The sequence below is a fragment of the Eulemur rufifrons genome, chromosome 1 (genome assembly GCF_041146395.1).
Source record: "Eulemur rufifrons isolate Redbay chromosome 1, OSU_ERuf_1, whole genome shotgun sequence".
NCBI classification, from domain to species: domain Eukaryota; kingdom Metazoa; phylum Chordata; class Mammalia; order Primates; family Lemuridae; genus Eulemur; species Eulemur rufifrons.
The window spans coordinates 475,379-497,900 of record NC_090983.1 but is presented as its reverse complement, the minus strand read 5'-3'; the positions used below and the strand labels follow the sequence as shown (position 1 = coordinate 497,900).

General features: G+C 61.3%; 1 protein-coding gene across 1 annotated transcript; it reads left to right on the top strand.

Moving 5' to 3' along the window:
• Positions 1-1,419: 1,419 nt before the first annotated feature.
• Positions 1,420-20,746, top strand: ATG4B (autophagy related 4B cysteine peptidase). Its single transcript, XM_069473467.1, has 12 exons — positions 1,420-1,525; positions 1,676-1,747; positions 4,063-4,161; positions 4,547-4,648; positions 5,261-5,333; positions 8,293-8,372; positions 13,874-14,067; positions 15,376-15,454; positions 15,778-15,923; positions 17,439-17,495; positions 18,282-18,375; positions 19,117-20,746. Exons 3-12 carry the CDS (start codon positions 4,101-4,103, stop codon positions 19,188-19,190), a joined length of 960 nt encoding a protein of 319 aa, XP_069329568.1. The 5' UTR covers positions 1,420-1,525; positions 1,676-1,747; positions 4,063-4,100; the 3' UTR covers positions 19,191-20,746.
• Positions 20,747-22,522: the final 1,776 nt, after the last annotated feature.

The following is a 22,522-nucleotide window of genomic DNA, read 5'->3' as shown; positions in this document are numbered from 1 at the left end:
GCTCAGGCTGGTCTCGAACTCCTGAGCTCAAATGATCCACCCACCTCGGCCTCCCAGAGTGCTAGGATTACAGGCGTGAGCCACCTCGCCCGGCCAATTTCCATCATTCTTACTGAAAGGTGGAGGTATTGTCAAAAAGTAAATTTAGATGTGGGAGACGTTCATATAATGTCTTTAGTTTTCAAAAGATGTCCATGAAGTTGCAGGTGAAGGATGAGTGATTGGGCTCCGTCCAGCTAGAGAGGCGGCAGGTGAGACTGTGTGTCCAGACTCCCCTGAAGATGCCTTTGCCCCTGCGGCCACCCTGTAGTACGCTGTGTGCATCTCCCCACCTTGCGGGCACTGGGCCGCATGCCCCGCTGCGGGACAGTGTGGAACTGGGTCTCTGTAGACAAGAGGGCGCTGGGCCTCTCTGGTGTCTTCACTGAAGCAGGACAGAGTAAGGTGGCACCCGGGTCTCGTCAGCACCCAGGTGGACAGCCTGGCTCTGCGGCCTCCGTACAAAGTGGGCTGTGCACTGCTGAAGTGGGCGTAGCTTCCAGGCCTTGATCTCCGGGCCTCCTGGCGGCCGGGCACCTCTGGGCACTTTGCAGAGCGGCTCCTCTCTCAGTTTCCAGCGGTGGGTGCACACCCAGGAGTGGCACCCCTCCCTCCCAGCTGTCTGTGCCTAACCAGGAAGTCGGGGTGGCCGGAGCCACCGGCCTTTGGGAGCTCAGTATTTCTTGCCCCTGAAGCATCTGAACCTGCTGCCAAGGTGACATCTGCAAGCCTCAGGACACACGGACGCTTGCTCCATGTTCGTTTCTTCTGTGGCTTCCATCACCAACAAAGATGAAGGGAATGGTTTTATTTCATTTTTTGTCTTCTAGGTTCCAAACATTTTAAGTCTAAAACAATCGAGTGCTTGAATCATGTGGCTTTTTTTTTTTTCCTTTCTTTCCTCGGGTTGGCTCTGACTCGGTCTCTCTCTCACCCTTGTGTCAGCTGCTGGACGCTGACTCAGCAGCTTGGGGTCTGTGAGGCTGAGGAAGTGGGGTACAGGCCCCCCCTTCCGGCCCCCCCAGCAGAGCCGCTGCCTGACAGGCCCTCCTGTGTGTCCAAGTGCGTTGGCTCCAGCAGTGGTGTTGTCGTGGTAGCGCTAGGAACACAGCGTGTGCCGTTTGTTGCAAGAATTTACGCTCATGCTCTCCTTCAGTGCAGAAATGCTTGTGGGCTGGGGCGGCTCACGCCTGTCATCACAGTGCTTCAGGAGGCCAAGGGAGGAGGATCACTTGAGGCCAGGAGTTCCAAAACCAGCATGGGCAACATGGTGAGACCTCGTCTCTACCAACAAACAAACATAGAAATGCAATAAATGATCTCTTTTGATATTATTTTATGAAATTATAAAAGTTTGATTGATGGATGTCTTTGATTTCAACAGCTACTCTGACCTACGACACTCTCCGGTTTGCTGAGTTTGAAGATTTCCCTGAGACCTCAGAGCCCGTTTGGATACTGGGTAGAAAATACAGCATTTTCACAGGTATCAGCCACGCCGGAGCCCACTCTGCTCTGACTGCTCAGTCTGCAAAAAGCGTTTTGTGATAATAGTTATCTGCCAATGCTTCTGTGATACGTGACTTACAAACTTAAGGTTTTGTGTGTGTGTTTTCTTCTTTTAAACAACCTCCAGAAAAGGACGAGATCTTGTCTGATGTGGCATCTAGACTTTGGTTTACATACAGGAAAAACTTTGCAGCCATTGGTAAGTGCCCCATTTTTTTTACAATGTGTGGCAAAGTGCACAAGTGTTAAGAAGGTGGAAAATTTGTGCTTACAGTTTTGACTTCAATATGCCAGATACTTTGTTTTAATCCTCACGGCAACCCTGGCTGAGGTCTCACTCCCAGTAGTGGCAGAGCTAGAACCCAAACCTGGGCTCGTCATTCTGCCCAGGGCAGGGGTTTTTCAACTGCAAGTCACAGTATCACGGGTCATGACTAACACTTTCTAAAACGTAGAACAGAACAAAATATGAAACAGCGTGTTTGCCCTGGTGAGAGAGCATGTTGCTGCGGGAGATTTTAGTTTCAGTTTTACGTAGCTGAATGTGCGTCCTGGGTCGCGGCTGTACAGGAATGTCTGGAAGCCATTCTCTATCCATCATCTTTTCTAGTATGTTCCACACTTAGCTGTGGGGAGATTGGAGGGGCAAGGTAACTGTGACACGTTATCACTGAACACTACAGTGCGTTCCGTGAACAAGGTTCCTCGTGGTTGTGTCCTCGGGGTGGTCAGAGGGTGGGGACCAGGCTGGCTCCGCCTCTTCCCAGTGGCTGAGTCGGGCTTTTCTCCAAAGTGAAGTGGAAGTAAAGGAGCCACAGTGGCTTGACATCTGAGAACACTGAAATGTAGGGAGAGAAGGGGCTCGTCCCTGTGGGGTGACATTTAGTGGCACCGTTGGCCAGGTCTGCCCTGGAAATAGTTGTTCATTCCAGAAACACCTACTTCACACCTGCTCTGAGCCTGCCCTGCTCGGCCTCGGGTGGGTTAGTCCCCAGCCTCTGTCGTGTTGGGATCGGCTCTGCCAGGCTGCTAGGCGGGAACACGGGCCAGAGGAAGCTGCTCCCTGGCAGGGGCGTGGCGGAGGAGCCGCAGATGCGGGCGAGGCGGCCATTGTGGGTCTAGAGGCTGCGTGTGGTGCGTTTCCTTCCGCGGCTCTGCAGAGATGATTGGGTGGGGTTTCTAAAATTAATTTCTTTTTTAAGAGATGGGAGCCTGCTATGTTGCCCAGACTGACCTTGAACTCCTGGGCTCAAGCAGTCCTCCTGCCTCTGCCTCCCACGTAGCAGGGCCTGCTGCGCCTGGCTCTGAGAAATGGTTTGTTTTTGCCAGAAGTGAAAGGAGGGCGACGACAGGCACCGCTGATGGGTGTGTGTGTGTGTGTGTGTGTGCGCGAGTGCGTGTACATGCGTGTGTGTGGGGGGGTGTGTGTGGGGGGTGTGTGTGTGTGTACGCGCGTGTGTGTGAGTGTGTGTGTGTGTGTGTGTGAGTGTGTGTGTGCGCGTGCCGGCCGCCTCGCCCCAAGAGGTAGCACTGGTTGTTTCCCCCAATGTGTGGGAGGAGGTGCCCGGGGCTCGGAGGTGGGTAAAGGGTGGGCCAGGACTGCAACTCCCGTGGCCCGACCGCTGAATCCTGCTCACACAGTGTGCAGTCCCCGGCGTCTCGCCCCCACGGGTGCTCTCCCGCCCCCCGTGCTGGCTGCACGGTGCCGCTCCACTGGGCTCCCGCTGTCGGCTGGCAGGGCGTTTCCCAGCGTCTGTCACCTCACGCACGGCCCCACAGTGCCCCCCACGGCCCCGCAGCGCCCCCCACGGCCCCGCAGCGCCCCCCACGGCCCCGCAGCGCCCGCCCACGGGCCCACAGTGCGTGCCCCCACGGCCCCGCAGCGCCCCCACGGCCCCCGCAGCGCCCCCTCACGGCCCCGCAGCGCCCCCCACGGCCCCCGCAGCGCCCCCCCACGGCCCCGCAGCGCCCGCCCACGGGCCCACAGTGCGTGCCCCCACGGCCCCGCAGCGCCCCCACGGCCCCCGCAGCGCCCCCTCACGGCCCCGCAGCGCCCCCCACGGCCCCGCAGCGCCCCCCCACGGCCCCACAGCCCGCACTGTCTATCTGGGCCCCGGGAGTGAGGCTGGGGGGCCGGGTGTGTGCACTTGAAGGGCTGAGTCCAGCCCACCCAGCCGGCCCCGCCTGCACCTGCAGCAACACGAGGTGTCATGACGCCTTTGGGTCTTTGCCTTTCTGGCAGTTGGAACACGATTCTTCTTTAACTTAGCATTTTCTGGGTCACTCATGAGGGTCAGCATCTTTTTGTGTGTCTACCAGACATCCCTGTTGCTCCGTGACCGACTTGCTCACGTGTTTTGTCCGTTTTGAGGAAGCCGTCGGGAGGCTTCACTCCCCGGCAAGTGGGGCTGTGGCGTCCCTGAGTCCTCAGTGGCAGAGCTGACGGACGGCGGCGTCGGTGCCTTGGCCTGGCACCAAGCTCTGACCGTGAGCTCTGTCTGTCTGCCACGGCAGGGGGAACAGGCCCCACCTCGGACACGGGCTGGGGCTGCATGCTGCGGTGCGGACAGATGATCTTCGCCCAGGCCCTGGTGTGCCGGCACTTAGGCCGAGGTGAGTCACGGTGCTCTGGGAAGCAAAGAGGACTGAGGGGAAGGGTTGTTTCAAGCGCATCGTGGGTAAAACACAGATTAGAGTCTGGGGTTTCCCTGAGTAATGACCCATTTCTGTTTATTGATTAAAAATCTGACTTTAAAGAATGCTGGTAAGAGTTTATATTTTAGAATTTACCTTTAAACCACTGAAACTGTTCTGCTTTTTGTATGGATTTGTTTCAATGAGTTGGCATATGTGTATTTGAAATCCTAGAGAATTTGGCTTTTAACTTTAGAAAGATTCAAAAAAGGTTTCGATACCATCTATATCTTGAGCGTTTTGTTAAAAGTGAAGACTTGTTTCTCTGGTTTATGGTGGGACTGACCTGTCTTGTTCCCAATAGATTGGAGGTGGACACAGCGGAAGAGGCAGCCAGACAGCTACTTCAGTGTCCTCAACGCTTTCCTCGACAGGAAGGACAGCTACTACTCCATTCACCAGATAGGTGGGGGCCGCGCGGTGTCCCCGTCCTGGGCGGTTGAGAAAGGGCAGCGGCGTGGGCTTCCCGGAGCCCTTCTGGTGTGGCGTGTGCAGCGGGAGGCTGCAGGTCACACTGGCTGTGACTGCCGGGGCTGCTGCGGGGGGTCCAGCGCCAGCTCAGACCCCGGCCTCGCTCCCCTGCCCCACCCCCCGCCTGTGTCCCTTCTGTGCCTTGTCGGAGAATCTGAGTGCTCAGGTGGAAGGGAAGGCCGTGAAGCCCCCCGGGCCTCTGTTCCAGGCAAGCCGGCCTGTGAGCGTCATGTCCTCACTCACAGAGGGAAGGGAAGGACAGTCCCCCGTGACTTCCACGTCAGATCATGTCATCTCCTCTGTCCCCTTGTTTCAGTTCTTAGTGGAGGACAAACCTCGGGACGTGGTCTGTCCCTTCCCGACTCCCTCTTAGAGAAGGTGTCCCTGCATCTCGTAGGCTCGTCCCGCTGGAGGCAGGGTACGGGGTGGCTGTCCAGGCCTTCCTGTGACGTGTTCCCTGGTGCCACATGCCACCAGAGGTGGGGGTGGGGACCGCTGGGCTGACCGGGGAGGGCGTGTGTCACTGATCTAGGTCTGTTCCCTGCAGCACAAATGGGCGTTGGCGAAGGCAAGTCTATCGGCCAGTGGTACGGGCCCAACACCGTCGCCCAGGTCCTCAAGTATGTATGAGCCTCCACCCTTCTGCGTCTTTGGGGACAGCATGAATGTTCTTTGGGGGGTTTAAACTCTCCTTGAGTCTTTATTGCTGAAGAAAATAAGAGGTCCCTATTCTTAAGGGCCCTCGGGAAGTTCCTCAGAGGTGAGCAGGCCAAGGCTGTGTGCATCAGCTCTTGTGTTCAATAAAACGAACACCTTAATCCGGGTCACAGCCATTGGATCAGGTCCTTGTCTGTCTCACAGGTCCCTCTGTAGCGGTGGCCTCTGAGGGTGTGGGCAGGTGAGACTGGTCTGGCTGCTGCAGTTTGTGGGGAAGAGCAGCCACCCACTCGGTGCCGTGGCCCTCCCGCCCCTGCCCGCGTACCAGAGCTGGTGTCCCCTGGTGTCCCGACCTCTTCCTCACATTCCTCGCAGCTCCGCTGTAACCCCCTCCCGCCCGCATCGTTGGGGTCTGCCTGGACTCCACTTCCTGTCAGTCCTGCCTGTCCTTCCTCCCGCACCGCGCTTGTGCCGCAAGGCAGCCGTTCCCCGGCCTTTTGGCACCAGGGCCCAGTTTCACGGAAGACAGTTTTCCACCGACGGGTGGTGTCGGGATGATTGAAGCGCATCATGTTTGTTGTGCACTTTATTTCCGTCATTATTACATTGTCACTTGCCACTCACGGATAAGGTTTAGATACGAGTCTGCAAGCATTGATTTATGATGGTCTCTGTGCAGTCGGACCTCTCTGCTAATGACGATCTGTGTTTGCAGCCGCTCCCCAGTGCTAGTCACCCCCTCAGCTCCACTCAGATCCTCGGCATCAGATTCTCACGAGGAGCCGCAGCCTCGGTCCCTCCGTGTGCAGTTAGAGTCTCCTGTGCGCAGCTAACGCTGCCACTGCTGTGACAGGAGGCGGAGCTCAGGCCTGATGCCAGCGAGGGGGAGCGGCTGCGAATACAGATGCAGTTTCTCTCTCTCACCTGCTGCTCACCTGCCGTGCGGCCTGAGCTGCTGGAGCTGCAGCCCTAAGGTGTTTGCCTCCCCGCTCCTGCCCCACCGTGAATTCCCCTCAAGTGGCTCTTCCTGCACCTGCTAGGAGCTCACCTGTGGTTTCCGGTCACTTGCCACTTTTCAGTCCGCCTGTCTGTGGCCGTGTGCCCTGGCATCCCAGCGTTTCTGGGGGGCGTTCTGGGCTGTGCCCCCAGGTCTTGCCCGTTCAGGGCTCTTCCCTGATAGGCTGAGGGCCACCAACTCCCAAGTCTGTCACCAGCTGAGACTTTCGCTCCAGGTCCTGCCTCGTGCTTCTGCCTGCCCCATGTCCCCGCTCGAAGCCCCTCAGGCACCCCTTCCAGGCACTCGAGTCAACATCCGAGATCTTTCTAGAGTGCTCTCTTTCAACACGCCCATCTGGAAGTCTCTTCGCTCCCCACCCTGGTCCACGCCTGTTTCTTGTGTTCTCGTCAGTCTTCTCTCTTTGCCGTCCTGAAGCCTTGTTTTCTTTCAAGTGGCAGCAGAGCCATCTTTATAGAATGCGTCAGCCGTCACTCTGTCCTGCACTGCACAGTCCTGGCACTTCCCGGCTGGCTTGCAGCAGTGTGCACTGCCCGGCCTCCCAGCACAGCACACCTTGTGCTCCTTGGAGGTGCGCTGTGCCCTCGGCCTGGCGTCTCCCCCAGCGCCCTCACGGGGGGCCCCGGCCCTGCCATATTCTCTGCACCACTCAGGACCTGCACGGTTCCTTCTGTCTGCCGCCTCTAGAATGCCAGCCTTACGGGCCTGTCACCGTGTCCTCCGCACAGCGAGTGGGCTGCAGAGAGCGGGGAGGCGGTCGGCGGAGCAGGCTGCTCTCCTGGCAGCGCCTTTGGGCTTCCCGTCGGGAAGGTCTCTGCATGGTCGCCCGGTGCCCCCAGGCAAAGTCCCTCATTCTGTCCCCAGATGTACCATGTCCTCGCTATCTTGGGGCCTTGGCAGGAGCCGTGCCTGTATCTGGAACATTCCTCCTTGCTCTTCTGTTCTTTCACTTTCATTTGCATCTCCTGACCTCACCTCCACAGCGCCCAGGATTACAGTCCCGTTAGGCTTTGGCCGCAGGGTCTGCTCTTCCTCAGAACCACGTCTGTCCACGGTCCTCCTCGCCTCCTTCACGGCGGTGCTCCCCCTGTCCACGGTCCTCCTCGCCTCCTTCACGGCGGTGCCCTCCCTGTCCACGGTCCTCCTCTCCATCCTTCACGGCGGTGCTCTCCCTGTCCACGGTCCTCCTCGCCTCCTTCACGGCAGTGCTCTCCCTGTCCACGGTCCTCCTCGCCTCCTTCACGGCGGTGCTCTCCCTGTCCACGGTCCTCCTCGCCTCCTTCATGGTGGTGCTCTCGCCGGGCCGCACATCCTCTACAAGGACTCGAACCCCTCGGTTGTTAGTGCAGGGTGTTTGGTGGGGGGAGACCAGAGCAGGGCCTGAGGGGCCAGGGCGGGGGGGGACGGGGGGCCGCTGTGCGTGCACAATAAGGCTAGGCTGGGCCTGCCTCCAAGTTGTTTTTAACTAAAAAAAAAAGTTTCTCTCTATTTTCTAGTGATGAGATTTTTAAATTTATTTTTAAGACAGGGTCTCCCTGTGTTGCTCAGGCTAGTCTCAAACACCTGGGCTCAAGTGATCCTCCTGCCTCAGTCTCCCTCCCAAGTAGCGGGGATTACAGGCTCACACCACTGTGCCCGGAGAAACAGTGTCTAAAGAGCCGTGCTGCACGCGAGCCTCTGTGCTCAGCCTTTACGTGCACCGTGGGGGTGGAGGGAACAGCAGGCCCAGGCGAGAAGAAACAGGTTCCAGCCTCAGCTCTCTTGCCATCTGTGGCCTGGGACGTGCCCCCTGCCCTTCCGAGTCCTGGTCCTTCTCGTGCCCTGTCCTGCCGTCGTCGTCGCTGTAGAGACGAGACGTCTGCGGGCTGTAAAAAGCTCACGGCCGTGTTCTCCTCCGCTTTCCGCAGGAAGCTTGCTGTCTTCGACACGTGGAGCTCCTTGGCAGTTCACATAGCGATGGACAACACCGTGGTGATGGAGGAAATCAGTAAGTGGTTCCGGGCTTCCCTTGACAAGAAAGCAGGAGTTGTGGGTGACCCGTGTCCCCCTGGGCTGAGCCCACAGAGGAGCCTCCACGAGTGTCGTGAGTCTCCAGGAGCTGATGCCCCGCTGGGCCTGGGGGAGGCCAGACGGGGCGACCTCGTTCTCCCGCCGTGTGGACCGGCGAAGGAGGAGGGCCCCGATTCCCTGCACAGGTGAGTTACTGCGCACCCCACGTCACTCTGTGTCTTCGTTACAAACAGTGAAGCGTTTGGCTACGTCCTTGCGGGAATTCTGGTTACATTCCTTTGTGTGCGTTAATGTACCACAGAGAAATGCAGAACTGCACTCTAGCTGCATCATCTCCAGCAAAGGTGTGTTACGGAGGAGGAACGTTGCTCTGTTCGGCTTCTTGGAAGAAAGGTCTGCTAGAACCCTGAGGGAACCCAGGCTGCTGAAGTCACGTGCAGGAGGAACACGAGGCTCAGTCTCCACGAGTGGCCCATGCAGTGAGTTCCAGACTCGGGTCTCGCGTGCCAGGACGCGGCGGGGCCGACAGGACGCGGCGGGGCCGACAGGACGCGGCCGACTGCCCCGCACCGTCAGCAGCACCTTTTCCCAGAGGATTTCTCAGAGCTGCCTCAACCCCCGTTTCATTGACGTTCCACACGTAGGCTGTTGCCGTGAATCCAGTTTTACTTAAGAAAGAGCAGTTAAGAGACTTCCTAAAGGAGCATGGGTCTGCAGTGGAAGGGGGTCTTGCCAGGTGACCGCGGGTGTGGCGTGCTGCCACAGGCAAGACCGCGGGCTGGGACGTGATGGGGCCTCTGCACCCTGTTTCTTCACCCACTGGCCTTTGCGGTGCCGCGGCCCCTGTCCGGAGGGCACAGGGACGTGACGTTCCAGCACAGAGCAATTCTATTTTTTGAAATTTTTGTAAAACTTTGAAAACTAAGGAAAAGTGCAAAGAAAGAAAACACTAATTTTACCACTGAGAAATAACTCTAACTGTATCTTGACTGACTGTCTTCCATGCTTTTCAGAAACTTACATGGTACTGCAGGCGTTTTCTCCTGGCAATGAAAACAGGATAACCACCTTATCAGCCAGCTGCGCAATATGCTGTTATACTGTACCTTAACTGCTCCCTCCCCTGCCCCTCCCCCGGGTGTTGGAGAACTCACCCCCCCTCAGGGCCTAAGCCAGTCACGCTTCACCCCTGGCGTTAGGGAGGCTGGCTGCCTGGGTGTGACGGCCAGGAAGGGGCGAGGGACAGGCTGCTTCCAGAATCTCCCCCCACTCGGTGCATGCGGTGCTGGTGGGAGTCCTGGTGGGGGCAGCTTGACTGCGCTTGGACCCCGGGTCCAGTCTCTTCTGGGGTCTCGGGGTCGTCCGGAGCTGCACTGAGGGAGCTGTGACTTGTCAGAGGAACAAGGGGGTCAGGTCCTGGGGATGAACCTCAGTCTGCTTTTTTTTTTTTTTTTTCTTTTTTTTTGAGATGGGGTCTTGCTCGGTTGCCCAGGCTGGAGAGCAGTGGCGTCATCACAGCTCACAGCAGCCTCAACTCCTGGGCTCGAGCGATCCACCTGCCTCAGCCTCCCCAGTAGCTGGCACTGCAGGTGCCTCCACCACGCCCAGCTAATTTTTCTATTTTTGATAGAGACAATGTCTCACTCTGTTGCCCAGGCTGGTCTCCAGGTCCTGGCCTTCAAATAAGTCTTCTGCCTCAGCCTCCCGAAGTGCTGGGATTCCAGGCGTGAGCCACACACCCAGCCCTGAGTCTGCAATTTTAACAGCTCCGTGGGGACACCGGTTCCCCGTGGGATGTAGGAGCTGCGTGGCCGTGGCTGTGGCCAGCCCAGTCTCACTGCGTGCGTCACCCTTTCCTCCCCAGTCAGCAAGGACCCTGTTCATCACAGGAACAAGTGGCGGATGTCAGACCCCCGAGTTTAGGAAGAATGGCATCGAAACACAACCAGCAAGGACAGTGAGCCTGCGGAGTGGCCCCGAGTGCGGTCGGCATGGCGAGGGGTGCGCCAGGTAGGTCCGCAGGGCCCACGTCAACTGCCTCTGGCCGTAGGAGCCCCGGCAGAGAGGCAGGGAGGGGCTGCTCTCCCACCCACTATCGGAAGTTGCCCGAGGCGGCAGGCCTGGGAGAGAAGTCAGCGCAGCAAACGCTGGAGAAACTTCCCTGGCCAAGCAAGGACTTTTTTCTTCCAGTTTCTCAGACCTGCTTGTGGAAGGAACAGTTAGGAAAAGACTGATGACATTCAGAAATTCCACAAAAGGTACTTTCTCCAGCAAAAGAGCTGCCTGGCGACGATTCCGCTCAGACTTTAGGTACCGCGCGCCGGGCACGGGGAGGCCCTGCTGCCCAGACGTCCCCGTCCGTCCGTGCCGCCCGTCTCTCTGCCCGGCCACCTGTCCACCCCATCGGCCCTGTGGAAGGCCGGCAGGCTCTGCAGCAGGCTCTGCTGGCCCTTAGTGTCGGTGGACTTGGACCTTTCTAACCGCAGCAGACAGTGGGAACGTCACCAGCCATGGGGAGAAAATACAGAGTGGAAAAGGCATCAGTGTGGCAGTGGGTACAGATGCCCCCAGAAGGAACGTTAGATACCCGTGCAGTACTGGGGGCGGGGGGGGGTTCTCCAGCCGAGGCAGCTCCGAGAGAGCAAAGGCAGAGTCCACACAGCAGGGCAGAGGCGGCTGGAAGCCAGGCGTGAATTACAGCTTTTCTGGAGGTGAGAACAGCATCGATGCTGAAGGGAAAGGAAAAAGTCTCCCTGCGTTGGTGAGAGTTGAGTCTTTGCAGCTAAAGATCCCCAAATTTTTTTATCAAGAGGACTTAAACATACTTGTTCTTGGTGATATTTCCAAATTGCAAAAATAAGGAGAAACTTCCGTAAGCATCCAAATCAGCAGTCATACCAAGCTGCTCTGAAAAAAGGCTGTCGGACTGGCCTGTGCCTCCGTCTCTGGCCAGGAAGTGTTCGGCATTGTGAGGAAGGGGCCTGGTTTCCTGAGGCGGGGTACGGGCGTATGTCCTGTCTAACTGTCGTAACCGACGGAGAAGTAGACACTTAAGTATGTCAGCGTAAAGCGAGCACAGGAGCGTCACAGATGGTGCCAGGGACAAACAGCCTGCTCTGTCATACCCACGGCCGGGCGTCTGCAGAGCCCGGCCACACACAGCCGTGCAGTTCCCGGAGCGCAGACTGGCGGGTCCTGCTCTGGGTCATTCCTGGAGCCAACCCACATGTCCTGTCACATTCCTGAGAGGGGGAGACCTATGATGGTAACAAAGCCCCAGCCAGTGGCCGGCGTGGTGGCTCACACCTGTAACCCCAGCACTTGGGGAGGCCGAGGCAGGAGGATCAGTGAACCTAGGAGGTAGAGGCTACAGTGAGCTAGGCGGGTGACAGCAAGACTGTGTCAAAAACAAAACAAGTTCAATGAATCATAACCAACGAAGCCGTAAACCTTCCACCTGGATTCCCAACTGTATTTTGGCACACCTGCTTCCTCACAACACGCACGCTTTGTTTGTATGAGCAAGAGGGAGAACATTCTCCTTCAGAGCCACGCGGCCTCGCATCACAGGCGGGAGAGGCAGCGTTGCTGCTGTCATGGCGCCTGTCCCGGGGAGGACGCCCGGTGTCGTGTGTAGGTAGCTGCCACACCTTCCCAGTCTACTCGAATGTGGAAAGTCCTGCTCTTCTCTCTGGATCTTCCGTAGTGTTGACATTTTGAAGAATCCAGGCCAGCTGGACGTCCCATGTGCTGCTTGCTGGCCGCCTCCTGGCTGGCTTTGGGTCAGCCATTGGCCCCGATCCAGCCTGGGTGGCACTGTGTCCCTCACTGCACTGTCAGCCTGTGGCCTTGGTGTGTCCTGTTGTCACTGTGTCCCTCGCTGCACCCTCAGAGCCTGTGGCCTTGGTGTGTCCCTTGTCACTGCGTCCCTCGCCGCGCCCTCAGAGCCTGTGGCCCTGGTGTGTCCCTTGTCACTGCGTCCCTCGCCGCGCCCTCAGAGCCTGTGGCCCTGGTGTGTCCCTTGTCACTGCGTCCCTCGCCGCGCCCTCAGAGCCTGTGGCCCTGGTGTGTCCCTTGTCACTGCGTCCCTCGCCGCGCCCTCAGAGCCTGTGGCCGTGGTGTGTCCCTTGTCACTGCGTCCCTCGCCGCGCCCTCAGAGCCTGTGGCCCTGGTGTGTCCCTTGTCACTGCGTCCCTCGCCGCGCCCTCAGAGCCTGTGGCCCTGGTGTGTCCCTTGTCACTGCGTCCCTCGCCGCGCCCTCAGAGCCTGTGGCCCTGGTGTGTCCCTTGTCACTGCGTCCCTCGCCGCGCCCTCAGAGCCTGTGGCCCTGGTGTGTCCCTTGTCACTGCGTCCCTCGCCGCGCCCTCAGAGCCTGTGGCCCTGGTGTGTCCCTTGTCACTGCGTCCCTCGCCGCGCCCTCAGAGCCTGTGGCCCTGGTGTGTCCCTTGTCACTGCGTCCCTCGCTGCGCCCTCAGAGCCTGTGGCCTTGGTGTGTCCGTTGTCACTGCGTCCCTCGCTGTGGCCTTGGTGTGTCCGTTGTCAGCAGCAGTGTTGGGTCACCCAAGCAAGGTGGTGGCTCTTTTCCCTTGTAATTAGTGAGTAATCTGAGGGTGACGTTCATATGCACGGTGAGTTTTGCCTCCGTTGTTTGTCACACGTGTGGCAGAAGACAGTGGTTTTCTGCGTCACCCTTTCCTTCCTCGTCTGGCAGTGGCTTTCGGGAGAAGAGCCTCCTTTCGCCCCTTTCCCCTTCTTGTTTGAGCCTGAGAAACTTTTTCCAGGTCAGCAGATTCTCAGGCTCTTTGTCCTCGGTGTGTGTCGTCATTGTCACGTTTTGGTGCTCGGTTGCCCCCACTTGGCCAGGGGCCCCTCAGGCTGGCTCTGTCTTTGAGGTGTCCTGTCAGTTTGTTTGTTGGGCGCTTCCTCACTCTCTGGGCTAAGGAGATGCTCCAGGCTCCTCCCGCCCCGCCCCGCCCCGCGCAGCCTGGTCCTTGCGGGGGTGGTGTTTAGAGACCAGGGTGGGCGCGGGGTCCCCCTGCTGTCTGCGTCACTGACTGCACAGCTGACCGCCCAGGGCGTTCAGACAGGAAGTGAGGACAGGAGGGAGCGTCGTCACTCCTCAGCCTTCTTGGTGAAGGGCCCCAGAGGGCTTGCGGGGACCCGCGGGAGCTGCCTGTGGCCAGGCTGGTGGGGCCGTGGGTACTCACTTTGTCACTTTCCTGCAGAGTGCACGTGAATTTTCATGGCACCGTTTGTGTGTGTGCTTTACTTCACAATAAAAATGTTTGATTGAGTACTCCCAGAAAATGTCTTTTCTCTGCGGGCGGCAGGATTGTGCAGACTTTTTCTTACACAGGTTTGAATCGTGTTTGAAGTACCCGGCTTGGTAACACCCTCTTCTGTTGCAGAGTAACGCGTGGTGTGTCGGGGAGAACTCCTGCCGGTTCCCTTGGCCCATCACGGTGTCTTCCCTTCCAGGAAGGCTGTGCAGGGCCGGCCTGCCCTGTGCCGGGGCCGCCGCCTTCCCCGCGGACCCCGAGCGGCACTGCAATGGATTCCCGGCCGGAGCGGAGGTCGCCGCCAGGCTGTCGCCCTGGAGACCCCTGGTGCTGCTCATCCCGCTGCGCCTGGGGCTCACGGACATCAACGAGGCCTACGTGGAGACGCTGAAGGTGCGTCGCTCGCCCGGCTGCCCCCGGCTCTTGGCCACGGTTTGTGCAGCTGGCTGGTGGGGGGTCCGCAGCTGCGTTCGCAGGGCTCACAGGGGGTCCCTTCTGGTTTGGTTTCACGGTGTGGCCACCGCGTTGGTGAGCAGTGAGGACTAAGGTGTCAGGAGCCCGACAGGCCCCCACCTGCGTCTGCTGTGCCCTGGTGCCCTCCCCACACCGCCCTCGAGCGTGACATCCCCCTGGAGGGTGGGTTGGCCTTCGAGGAAGGGGGGCTGCAGGCAGGGCTTGGGGGTGACAGATGGGCCACTGAGCTCCCTGGGGAAGCTCCACCCACAGGCCCCTCCCCTGTCACGAGGAACCCTCTTTCCTTCAGGTGACTCGAATTTTAGACCAACGAGTCAGGTTTGAGGTCATCCCCGTGTGGACTTGAAATGCTACTTTTTACTAAGCTCTTTCAGTTGTCTCCACCTCATCCCCTGTCTCCGGCCGCCTGACCGCCCTTTGGTGTCCACCGCCCCCTGCCGGGCCCTGTGCCACCACCGCACCAGCCTCTGCCCCCTCCCGCCCGCCCCAGTGCAGCCCGACAGGGCCGCTCCCCGCACCCTGCTGGCGTCTGCGCGCCCGCCCGCACCTCTGCCAGGCCTGTTCTCCCGGCACGCCCCTGCCCCCCACGGCCCACCCGGGCAACAGAACCCCGCAGATGCTGTGTCCTTGGCCTGGGGATGGGTCTGGTCCTTCCTGGACTGAGCTCTTGAGGACCACGTCTCCTCGTTTGCCTTCCTGTGTCACCCGGTTGGGCTGCGACAGGCCCTTGGCCCACCTGTGGCAGCGGGTGGGGGCCGCTGGCTCCTGCGGGGACCTGTGCGGGGCTGTGCCTGTGCAGGCCACGTCCTCCTCCCGCGCGGGGTCTGCAGGTGGGGGGTCCGCAGGTGGGGGGTCCGCAGGTGGGGGGTCCGCAGGTGGGGGGTCGGCAGGTGGGGGGTCGGCAGGTGGGGGGTCCGCAGGTGGGGGGTCCGCAGGTGGGGGGTCCGCAGGTGGGGGGTCGGCAGGTGGGGGGTCGGCAGGTGGGGGGTCGGCAGGTGGGGGGTCCGCAGGTGGGGGGTCGGCAGGTGGGGGGTCCGCAGGTGGGGGGTCCGCAGGTGGGGGGTCGGCAGGTGGGGGGGTCGGCAGGTGGGGGGTCGGCAGGTGGGGGGGTCGGCAGGTGGGGGGTCGGCAGGTGGGGGGTCCGCAGGTGGGGGGTCGGCAGGTGGGAGATCGGCAGGTGGGGGGTCCGCAGGTGGGTGCTCAGCAGCCTCCCCCCCCCCCCCGCAGCGCTGCTTCATGATGCCCCAGTCCCTGGGGGTGATCGGAGGGAAGCCCAACAGCGCCCACTACTTCATCGGTTACGTGGGTGAGTCGTGGGCCCGCCGCGATGTCCCTGTGGGCCTCGAGGGAGGGCGTTCTGGGGGGCAGCGCCCCCGCCCCCCGTCTCACCCCAGACCCAGGCAGCCACTGCACTCAGGGCAGCCGGTGGCAAAGCAGCGCGCTCCGCCCCCTTGGGTCCCGGGTGCCGCCAGGTCTGTGGCCTCCTGCGCGCCCTCCTTCCCGGCAGTCCGGCTCCCAGCCCGTCCACCCACCGTGCCCAGGCGTGGCATGTCCCTGGGGGCGAGGGTGTGGCGGGTCCGAGACGTGGCTCGGCCACCTGCCCACCACCGTCTCCCTCCTCCTGCCCAGGGGAGGAGCTCATCTACCTAGACCCCCACACGACGCAGCCGGCGGTGGAGTTTGCGGACGGCGGCCCCGTCCCCGACGAGACCTTCCACTGCCAGCACCCTCCCTGCAGGATGAGCATCGGGGAGCTCGACCCGTCCATCGCCGTGGTGCGTCCTGGCCGCGGGAGCTGCGGGCAGTTCTCAGTCATTTTGTGCCAAATCCTGTTTTAGATGAAAAGGGAAACCTTCAGGTTTTTATAGTTTTCCTGAACATTTGGCCTAAGTGTCACATTCTCGCGGTTCGGAATGTGAAGGGCACAGAGCGTGGACAGTGTCCTTCACACACCCAGGTCCCTCCCCACAGGCATCTGCTCCCGCACGGCCTTCGAGGGGCCGGAGAGTCCGCGAGCGTTGACAGCCCCCACGCCCGCTGCTCAGGCTCGAAGGGCAGCCCCAGGCCCTCTGCTCCACCTGTGCAGCCCCCCGGGCTCGGCCGCAGCATCCGGGAGATGATCCCCCGAGAGTGAGCTTCCTCACTCCTGCCTTTGGATCACGTAGCTGGAGCTGTTGGTGCGGTTTATACAGACCTGCCTACCTCGAAATGTATCTGGTGGGGAAGGGGCCACGACCACCTTGACGTCCCCCGGGAGGCCATTAACTGAGCCGCGGACTCTCCGTCGTGGATTCGCTGCTCTGTGAGACAAGGCAGACCTGGTCCTGAGACGAGACAGCCTCTGAGCCGTGGCGCCGTCCCAGAGCGTGTACCGCGCCCGTGCGCCTCCCGGCCCCCCCGGGCAACCTGGCAGGGTGGCAGGAGCAGGGAGGCGGGTGCTCGTGAGTTGCTGTGTGACCAACATTCAGTGCGTGTGTCTTGGCGTTGGCACGCGCAGCAGTGAGGTCAGGCTGGAGAGCGGCAGGTGGGGAGAAGCCACGTCTGAGCGTCAGCCCGAACTTTGAGGAGCTGAGACCAAAGGGGACACAGGGTGCTCCCGTCCCCGCCCGCGTGGAGGAAGAGTGGGCGCTGGTTCCTCAGGCCCAGCAGAGCCGTGGGCAGCAGAAACCGTCTTCAGAGGAGAAGAGAGGATGCCCAGTTTGAGCTGCTCCCTCCGCTTCGTATTTCTGTTTCTCTTCTTGTTTATTTTTCTTTTCACGTTAACATCTGTGAATCTGGCAGTGTGAATTCCTAGCAGCTGTCAGTCCAGACGGCCTTAAGAGTATGGTTTTCCAGGTGGTTCCTGGCAGGGCCGCGCGTCAGCTTCCTTAGCGGGAGGCTCCCTGTTTGCGGTGCAGCCGCGCACGTCCTCGGCGCGTCCTGCTGGCCTTTGCTGCTGAGCTGCTCGGCAGAGGCTGGGTGGAGGCTGGGTCTCGGAGCCGCCAGCCCTGCCACTAGGAGCGGGGGCTCCCCGCTCTGCCCTGACACCCAGTCACAGCTTGCACACAGCCTAACACCTGTGGGTAAATCAAGGCAGAGGCAAAGGGCTGAGTGAAGCGACAGCGCAAGGAGAGTTGGGTCCTGGGTCCAGAGGGCCACGGACAGCATCGGGAGCCCGGGGAGCTCCCTTCCCGGCCAGGGAAGCCAGGCCAGCCTGCGAGCGCCCAGCGCCTGCGTGCGGCGGCCGTGTCTGCACTCGGGCAGTGTGGGTACGGGCATGCTGCTCCCCGCTTACAGTCGTTTCCTTTTAGGGGTTTTTCTGTAAGACGGAGGACGACTTCAATGACTGGTGCCAGCAAGTCAGAAAGGTTTGTAGCTGCCCCTGGACCCGAGCTGAGCTGAGCCCCCTGTACCCGAGCTGAGCTGAGCCCCCTGTACCCAGAGCTGAGCTGAGCCCCCCGGACCGGAGCTGAGCTGAGCCCCCCGGACCCAGAGCTGAGCTGAGCCCCCCGGACCCAGAGCTGAGCTGAGCCCCCCGGACCCAGAGCTGGGCTGAGCCCCCTGGACCCAGAGCTGAGCTGAGTCCCCTGTACCCGAGCTGAGCTGAGTCCCCCCGGACCCGAGCTGAGCTGAGCCCCCCGGACCCGAGCTGAGCTGAGCCCCCCGGACCCAGAGCTGGGCTGAGCCCCCTGGAAAGACCCAGGCGGGGGGGCTTGTCCCTGCCTCTCACAGCTGTGCAGCCTGCACAGGGTGGAGTGTACCCCGGCATCATGTCCCCCGGCATCATGTCCCCCGGCATCATACTCGTCACGATTGACAACCCTGGGGGCGGCCCTTGCACGGACTGGGGGGCGGGGTCTGCGGCCAACTCCCCCGTGCGGTGTTGACGTTGACGTGGGGGCAGGGTGGGCTGCCAAGGCTGCGGGTCGCTGGGTGCGCACATGCTGCTGAGCTGGCCTGAGTGCGGGCGGCTGCCAGCAGGGCAGGCCTGTGCTGCGTGTCGGTCACCACGCTGGGTTCCTGCTAAACTTGTCTCATCGCTGAAGTGAGGCAACAGCTGCGCTTTACCACGGCTGTGGCTGGCGTCCCCCTCCTCCTGGGTGTGGGGACCCCTGCGGTGGGGGCTGCGTCTCACCGCTGTGTCTTCCTGACAGCTGTCACTGCGTGGAGGCGCCCTGCCCATGTTCGAGCTGGTGGAGCAGCAGCCTTCCCACCTGGCCTGCCCCGACGTCCTGAACCTGTCCCTAGGTGAGTGCAGGTGGCACAGCCAGGCAGGGTCCCCCGGGGCAGTGGCATTTGCCATCTGCTTCCTCGGGTCCTGGTCCTTCGGCTTGTGAGCCTCACCCCACACTGGGCCCCTGCCCAGGGCTCCGTGCTGCTGGGTGTGTGCGTGGGGCGCCGTGGGGTGCTGTGGGGCTCCGTGGGGTGCCGTGGGGCGCCGTGGGGTGCCATGGGGCTCTGTGGGGTGCCATGGGGCTCCGTGGGGTGCCGTGGGGCACTTGGGGCTCTGTGGGGTGCCATGGGGCTCCGTGGGGCTCCGTGGGGCTCTGGAGATGCTTCGGTCCAGGCTGTCTCTCACGGTGTGTCCAGCAGTGGAGCCACCGGTTGCACTGAGCCCTCAGTGGTCAGTGTGCCTGAGAGCCAGCCCCGGCCTGGCAGCCCGTGCCAGCAGGTGGGCTCAGAGCCTGGAGTTCCCTGCGGCGCAGCGTGTGGCCCTGGGCACGGCCACCTCACTTCTCTGTCTCGCCGTAAAGAACCCTCCGGGGCAGGTGAGGATGGAGCCCGCGCCTCACGGACCACGGGGCCCGGGCGCTGGCCGGGGACACTCGGTGTGTGCAGCTCGAGCACGTCGCCCCCTGGTCTGTGCTGGGCGGTCTGGTGCCCCCTGTGCCTCCTGCGGCCCTCGGGCCCTTCTCCAGCTCCCGGTCCCCCCACACCCAGAACAGCCCAGGGGAGACGTCTCATGAGGTCGTATCTCGTTTCCTCTAGATTCTTCTGATGTAGAGCGACTGGAAAGATTCTTTGACTCAGAAGATGAAGACTTTGAAATCTTGTCCCTTTGAAATCCCGGGGCTGGGGGACGGCCTCCGCCGGCCCTTGCTGGGGGCGCCTCTGAGAGCCCAGCCCTGCCTCGGGGCACTCGCCGCCCCTCACCCATCCAGCCTGCCGAGTGCCCCCCGGCCGCCCACTCTGCTCGAGGACGGAGCCCGCAGGGCCCTGGAGGCCTCTCGCCCGGCGCCCGACAGCCCAGCCCGGCACTCGGCAGGGCCTGCACGTCCACGGGGAGCCGTCCACCAGGAGCTTCCAGAGAGTTCACCTGACACTGCCAGCCCTGCGGTAGCGCCTTGGCTTCGGTCCTGCTTCCTCCCGGGCGCCGGTTCTGTGGTTGGTTTGGAATTAAAAGTCCTGTTTGAAGTTGCTCGACACAGACATGCATTTCTGGGCGCTCCCCAAGGCAGTCTCAGAAGACCTGCAGGTTGGCGCGTGAGGAGCGACAGCCACCCTGGCCTCGTGCCCGTGGACTGGGCTGCCCGTGCTGCGCAGGGCGGGCTCGTGGCCGTGTCCCTCTGCCCAGCGTGGTTTGCCAAGGGCCACCTCAGTGGGAGCCCAGGTTGAAAGAATTGCAGCGAGGTTCGCTGGCTCTGGGGAGAAGATGTAAGGGGTGGGCGCGTGGGGACTCCAGAGACGTCAACGAGCGCAGGACACAGTGTGGACGGCCGGGCTGCGGGCAGCCGCCGTGCCCTGGGGGCATCTCCGGAGCGACAGTCCCGAGGGCCACTGTCAGGGCACAGCTCTGTACTTCAGGGTTGCGGCGTTTCCAGGTGCACCGCGTGCTGCTGCTTGCTTGCCACACCGGCTTCCCAGCGACAGGCAGGGCAGGGAGCTTCCTCTGCCTGCAGCATCGGCCCAGCGTGGGCTGGAGCTCGCTGCCACCTGGGAGCTTCCTCCGTGTCAGCCTTGCTCAGAAGTGCCCCTGCGGGTCACCGAGGTTTCAGATGGTTTGGGGCCAAAAGGGTCAGACGACCCCAGTGTGGGGTGTGAGGGACAGTCGGGGGCCAGGCACCAGCTGGTGACGTTTCCAGAACTCCCCTGGCACTAATTTCAGCACCTGCCACCTCTTGACCCTGGTGTCTGGGCCCCAGACTGCGCCAGAGCCACGCAGGTCTGTCCTGAAAAAGTGGCTTCCCCCCCACCCCCCGGAGGCGTGAACGGGAGGGTCTGGGGAGCTCGGGGTGGCGGCCACAGGGGCCTCTCACAGACTGGCCGCTGCTTTGCAGACAGGCCCCGAGCTCCCTCCAGGCGGCAGAGAACACCCCAGCCCCCGAGTGCCGGTGACATAATTTATTTCTGTATTCCTTCTCTCCCCTCCTTCCTCCCTCCCTCATCCTCCTCAGATGTAGTTGGGGGGAAGGAGAGAGGCCGGGACACTCCGCATTCCTTCAGCGCTCTGCGTCTTTCTGTCACCCCCCGTCACCCCGCCGGGAGCCGAGGAGGGTCTTGCTGCAGTGGAAGTGGCCGGGACACCTCGACCAAAGGGGAGCTTTGTCGTGTCTGTTTTGAAAAAGGCTTACTGAAGAGAACGTTGTTCGTTCTTAGTAGTATAGTTTGCGGTTCTTAATGGCAAATAATAACAGTTTCAGTAGAAAACTACGTTTGTGTCTATCGGTTCTTCCTACGGTCGGATGTGATTTCCAGGAAAACGGTGTGTCAGCCCGTGACGTCACATGGAAAGGGCGTGGCTGCCCTAAGTGAGCGAGCCGCCCCCCAGCCTGGCTCTCTGCACGCCGTGACACCTGTCATCAGGTATGTTGGGTGAACACGTGTCCCTGAGAGGAAAACGGTGCGAGCAAAAGTGGTCTGGGGCCGGCGAGCCGCAGCGCGCGTTCTGCTGCAGGAGGCTGCCGCGCAAAGTGCTTCCCCGCAGGGTTCGCTCGGTCTGATGTAACAGCGGAGCTTTCCCCAGGCGAGCTGTGGCCGGCGTGGGCTGCGGAAAGCAGGGACATGTACAGGGACGGTGAGGACATCCACTCACCCTGCCCCGTGAAGTCCCTGTGGACAGTCCTGGGCACCCCATCACCCCCAAATCCAGCCGGGAAAGGGGGAAGCACTGCTGGGCCTGAGAACTCGAATCACAGCCTCTTAAATGCCTCCGTTGGCTTCTTGTGGCTGCTCCAGAACATTGCCACGCGGACCTCGCCGTCCCCTCGCCGTCCCCTCCCTGTCCCCTCGCCGTCCCCTCCCTGTCCCCTCGCCGTCCCCTCGCCGTGCGGAGGGCCGGGTGCAGAGCGTGTGGTCGGGGGCACTGGCCCTTCCAGGCCCTGGGGGAGAACATTTCCTCCTCTTCCAGCTCCGCAGCCGCCCGTCCTTGGCCGCGGCCCCTCCTCCACCGTCACAGCCGCAGTGTAGCCCCTCTGGCCTCTCCCTGATGCCCGGGGTGACGCTGGACCCACCTGGATGACCCAGGACACTCTCCCATCTCAAAGTTACCCAAGCGTCACACCCATTTGCTCTGCCTAGATCTGTCTCCCGGCCACGGGAGTCCGAGACCCACAGCCGTTACCCTCCTGGGGGTGCCCTGGCGACCTCTGCAGCCCACTCAACGCTGCTCTCGACCCAGGAAGTGTCAGCAAATCGTTCGTCTCAGGGTCATGTAGAAAGGGAGGGGGCCGGGCACGGTGGCTCACCCTGTCATCCCAGCACTCCGGGAGGCCAAGGCAGGAAGATCGCTTGCACTCAGGAGATCAAGACCAGCCTGAGCAAGAGTGAGACTCCGTCTCTACAGAAAAATAGAAAAATTAGCTGGGCACTGTGGTGACACCTGTAGTCCCAGCTACTCCGGAGGCTGAGGCAGGAGGATGGCTGGAGCCCAGGAATCTGAGGTTGCTGTGAGCCATGATGACACCACTGCACTCCAGCTGGGGTGACAGGCAGAGCAGACCGTGTCGCAAAATCAGGGGGGGTTGGAATGGAATGAGAAGCTCCAGGGTTAGGATGAAAATAACAGCAAAGGTGACACCCACGTGTTCAGAAGACAGGCCTCGTGCCACTCAGCTGTGTAGCCTGGCTGGGCCCAGCAAGGCCAGGACTCGGGGGGCTCGGCGGCCACTGGTGAGACCACAGTGGGACTCCCTCGACCAGGCAGGAACCAAGGTCCAGCAGGGCCCTTCTCCGCCGGGATGGAGATTCCCGCTCAGAGCCAGCTCAGTCCTCAGCTGGTGTCCAGAAGGAGAAGCCGTCAAGGGCGGGGCACGGTGGCCGGCACCCGCACCCAGCTACTCAGAAGGCTGAGGCGGGAGGAGCACTCGAGCCCAGGAGTTCAAATCCAGCCTGGGCAACACAGCAAGACCCCATGAAGTAAAATTTTAAAGACAAGGGAAGCCTTTCACAAATACAT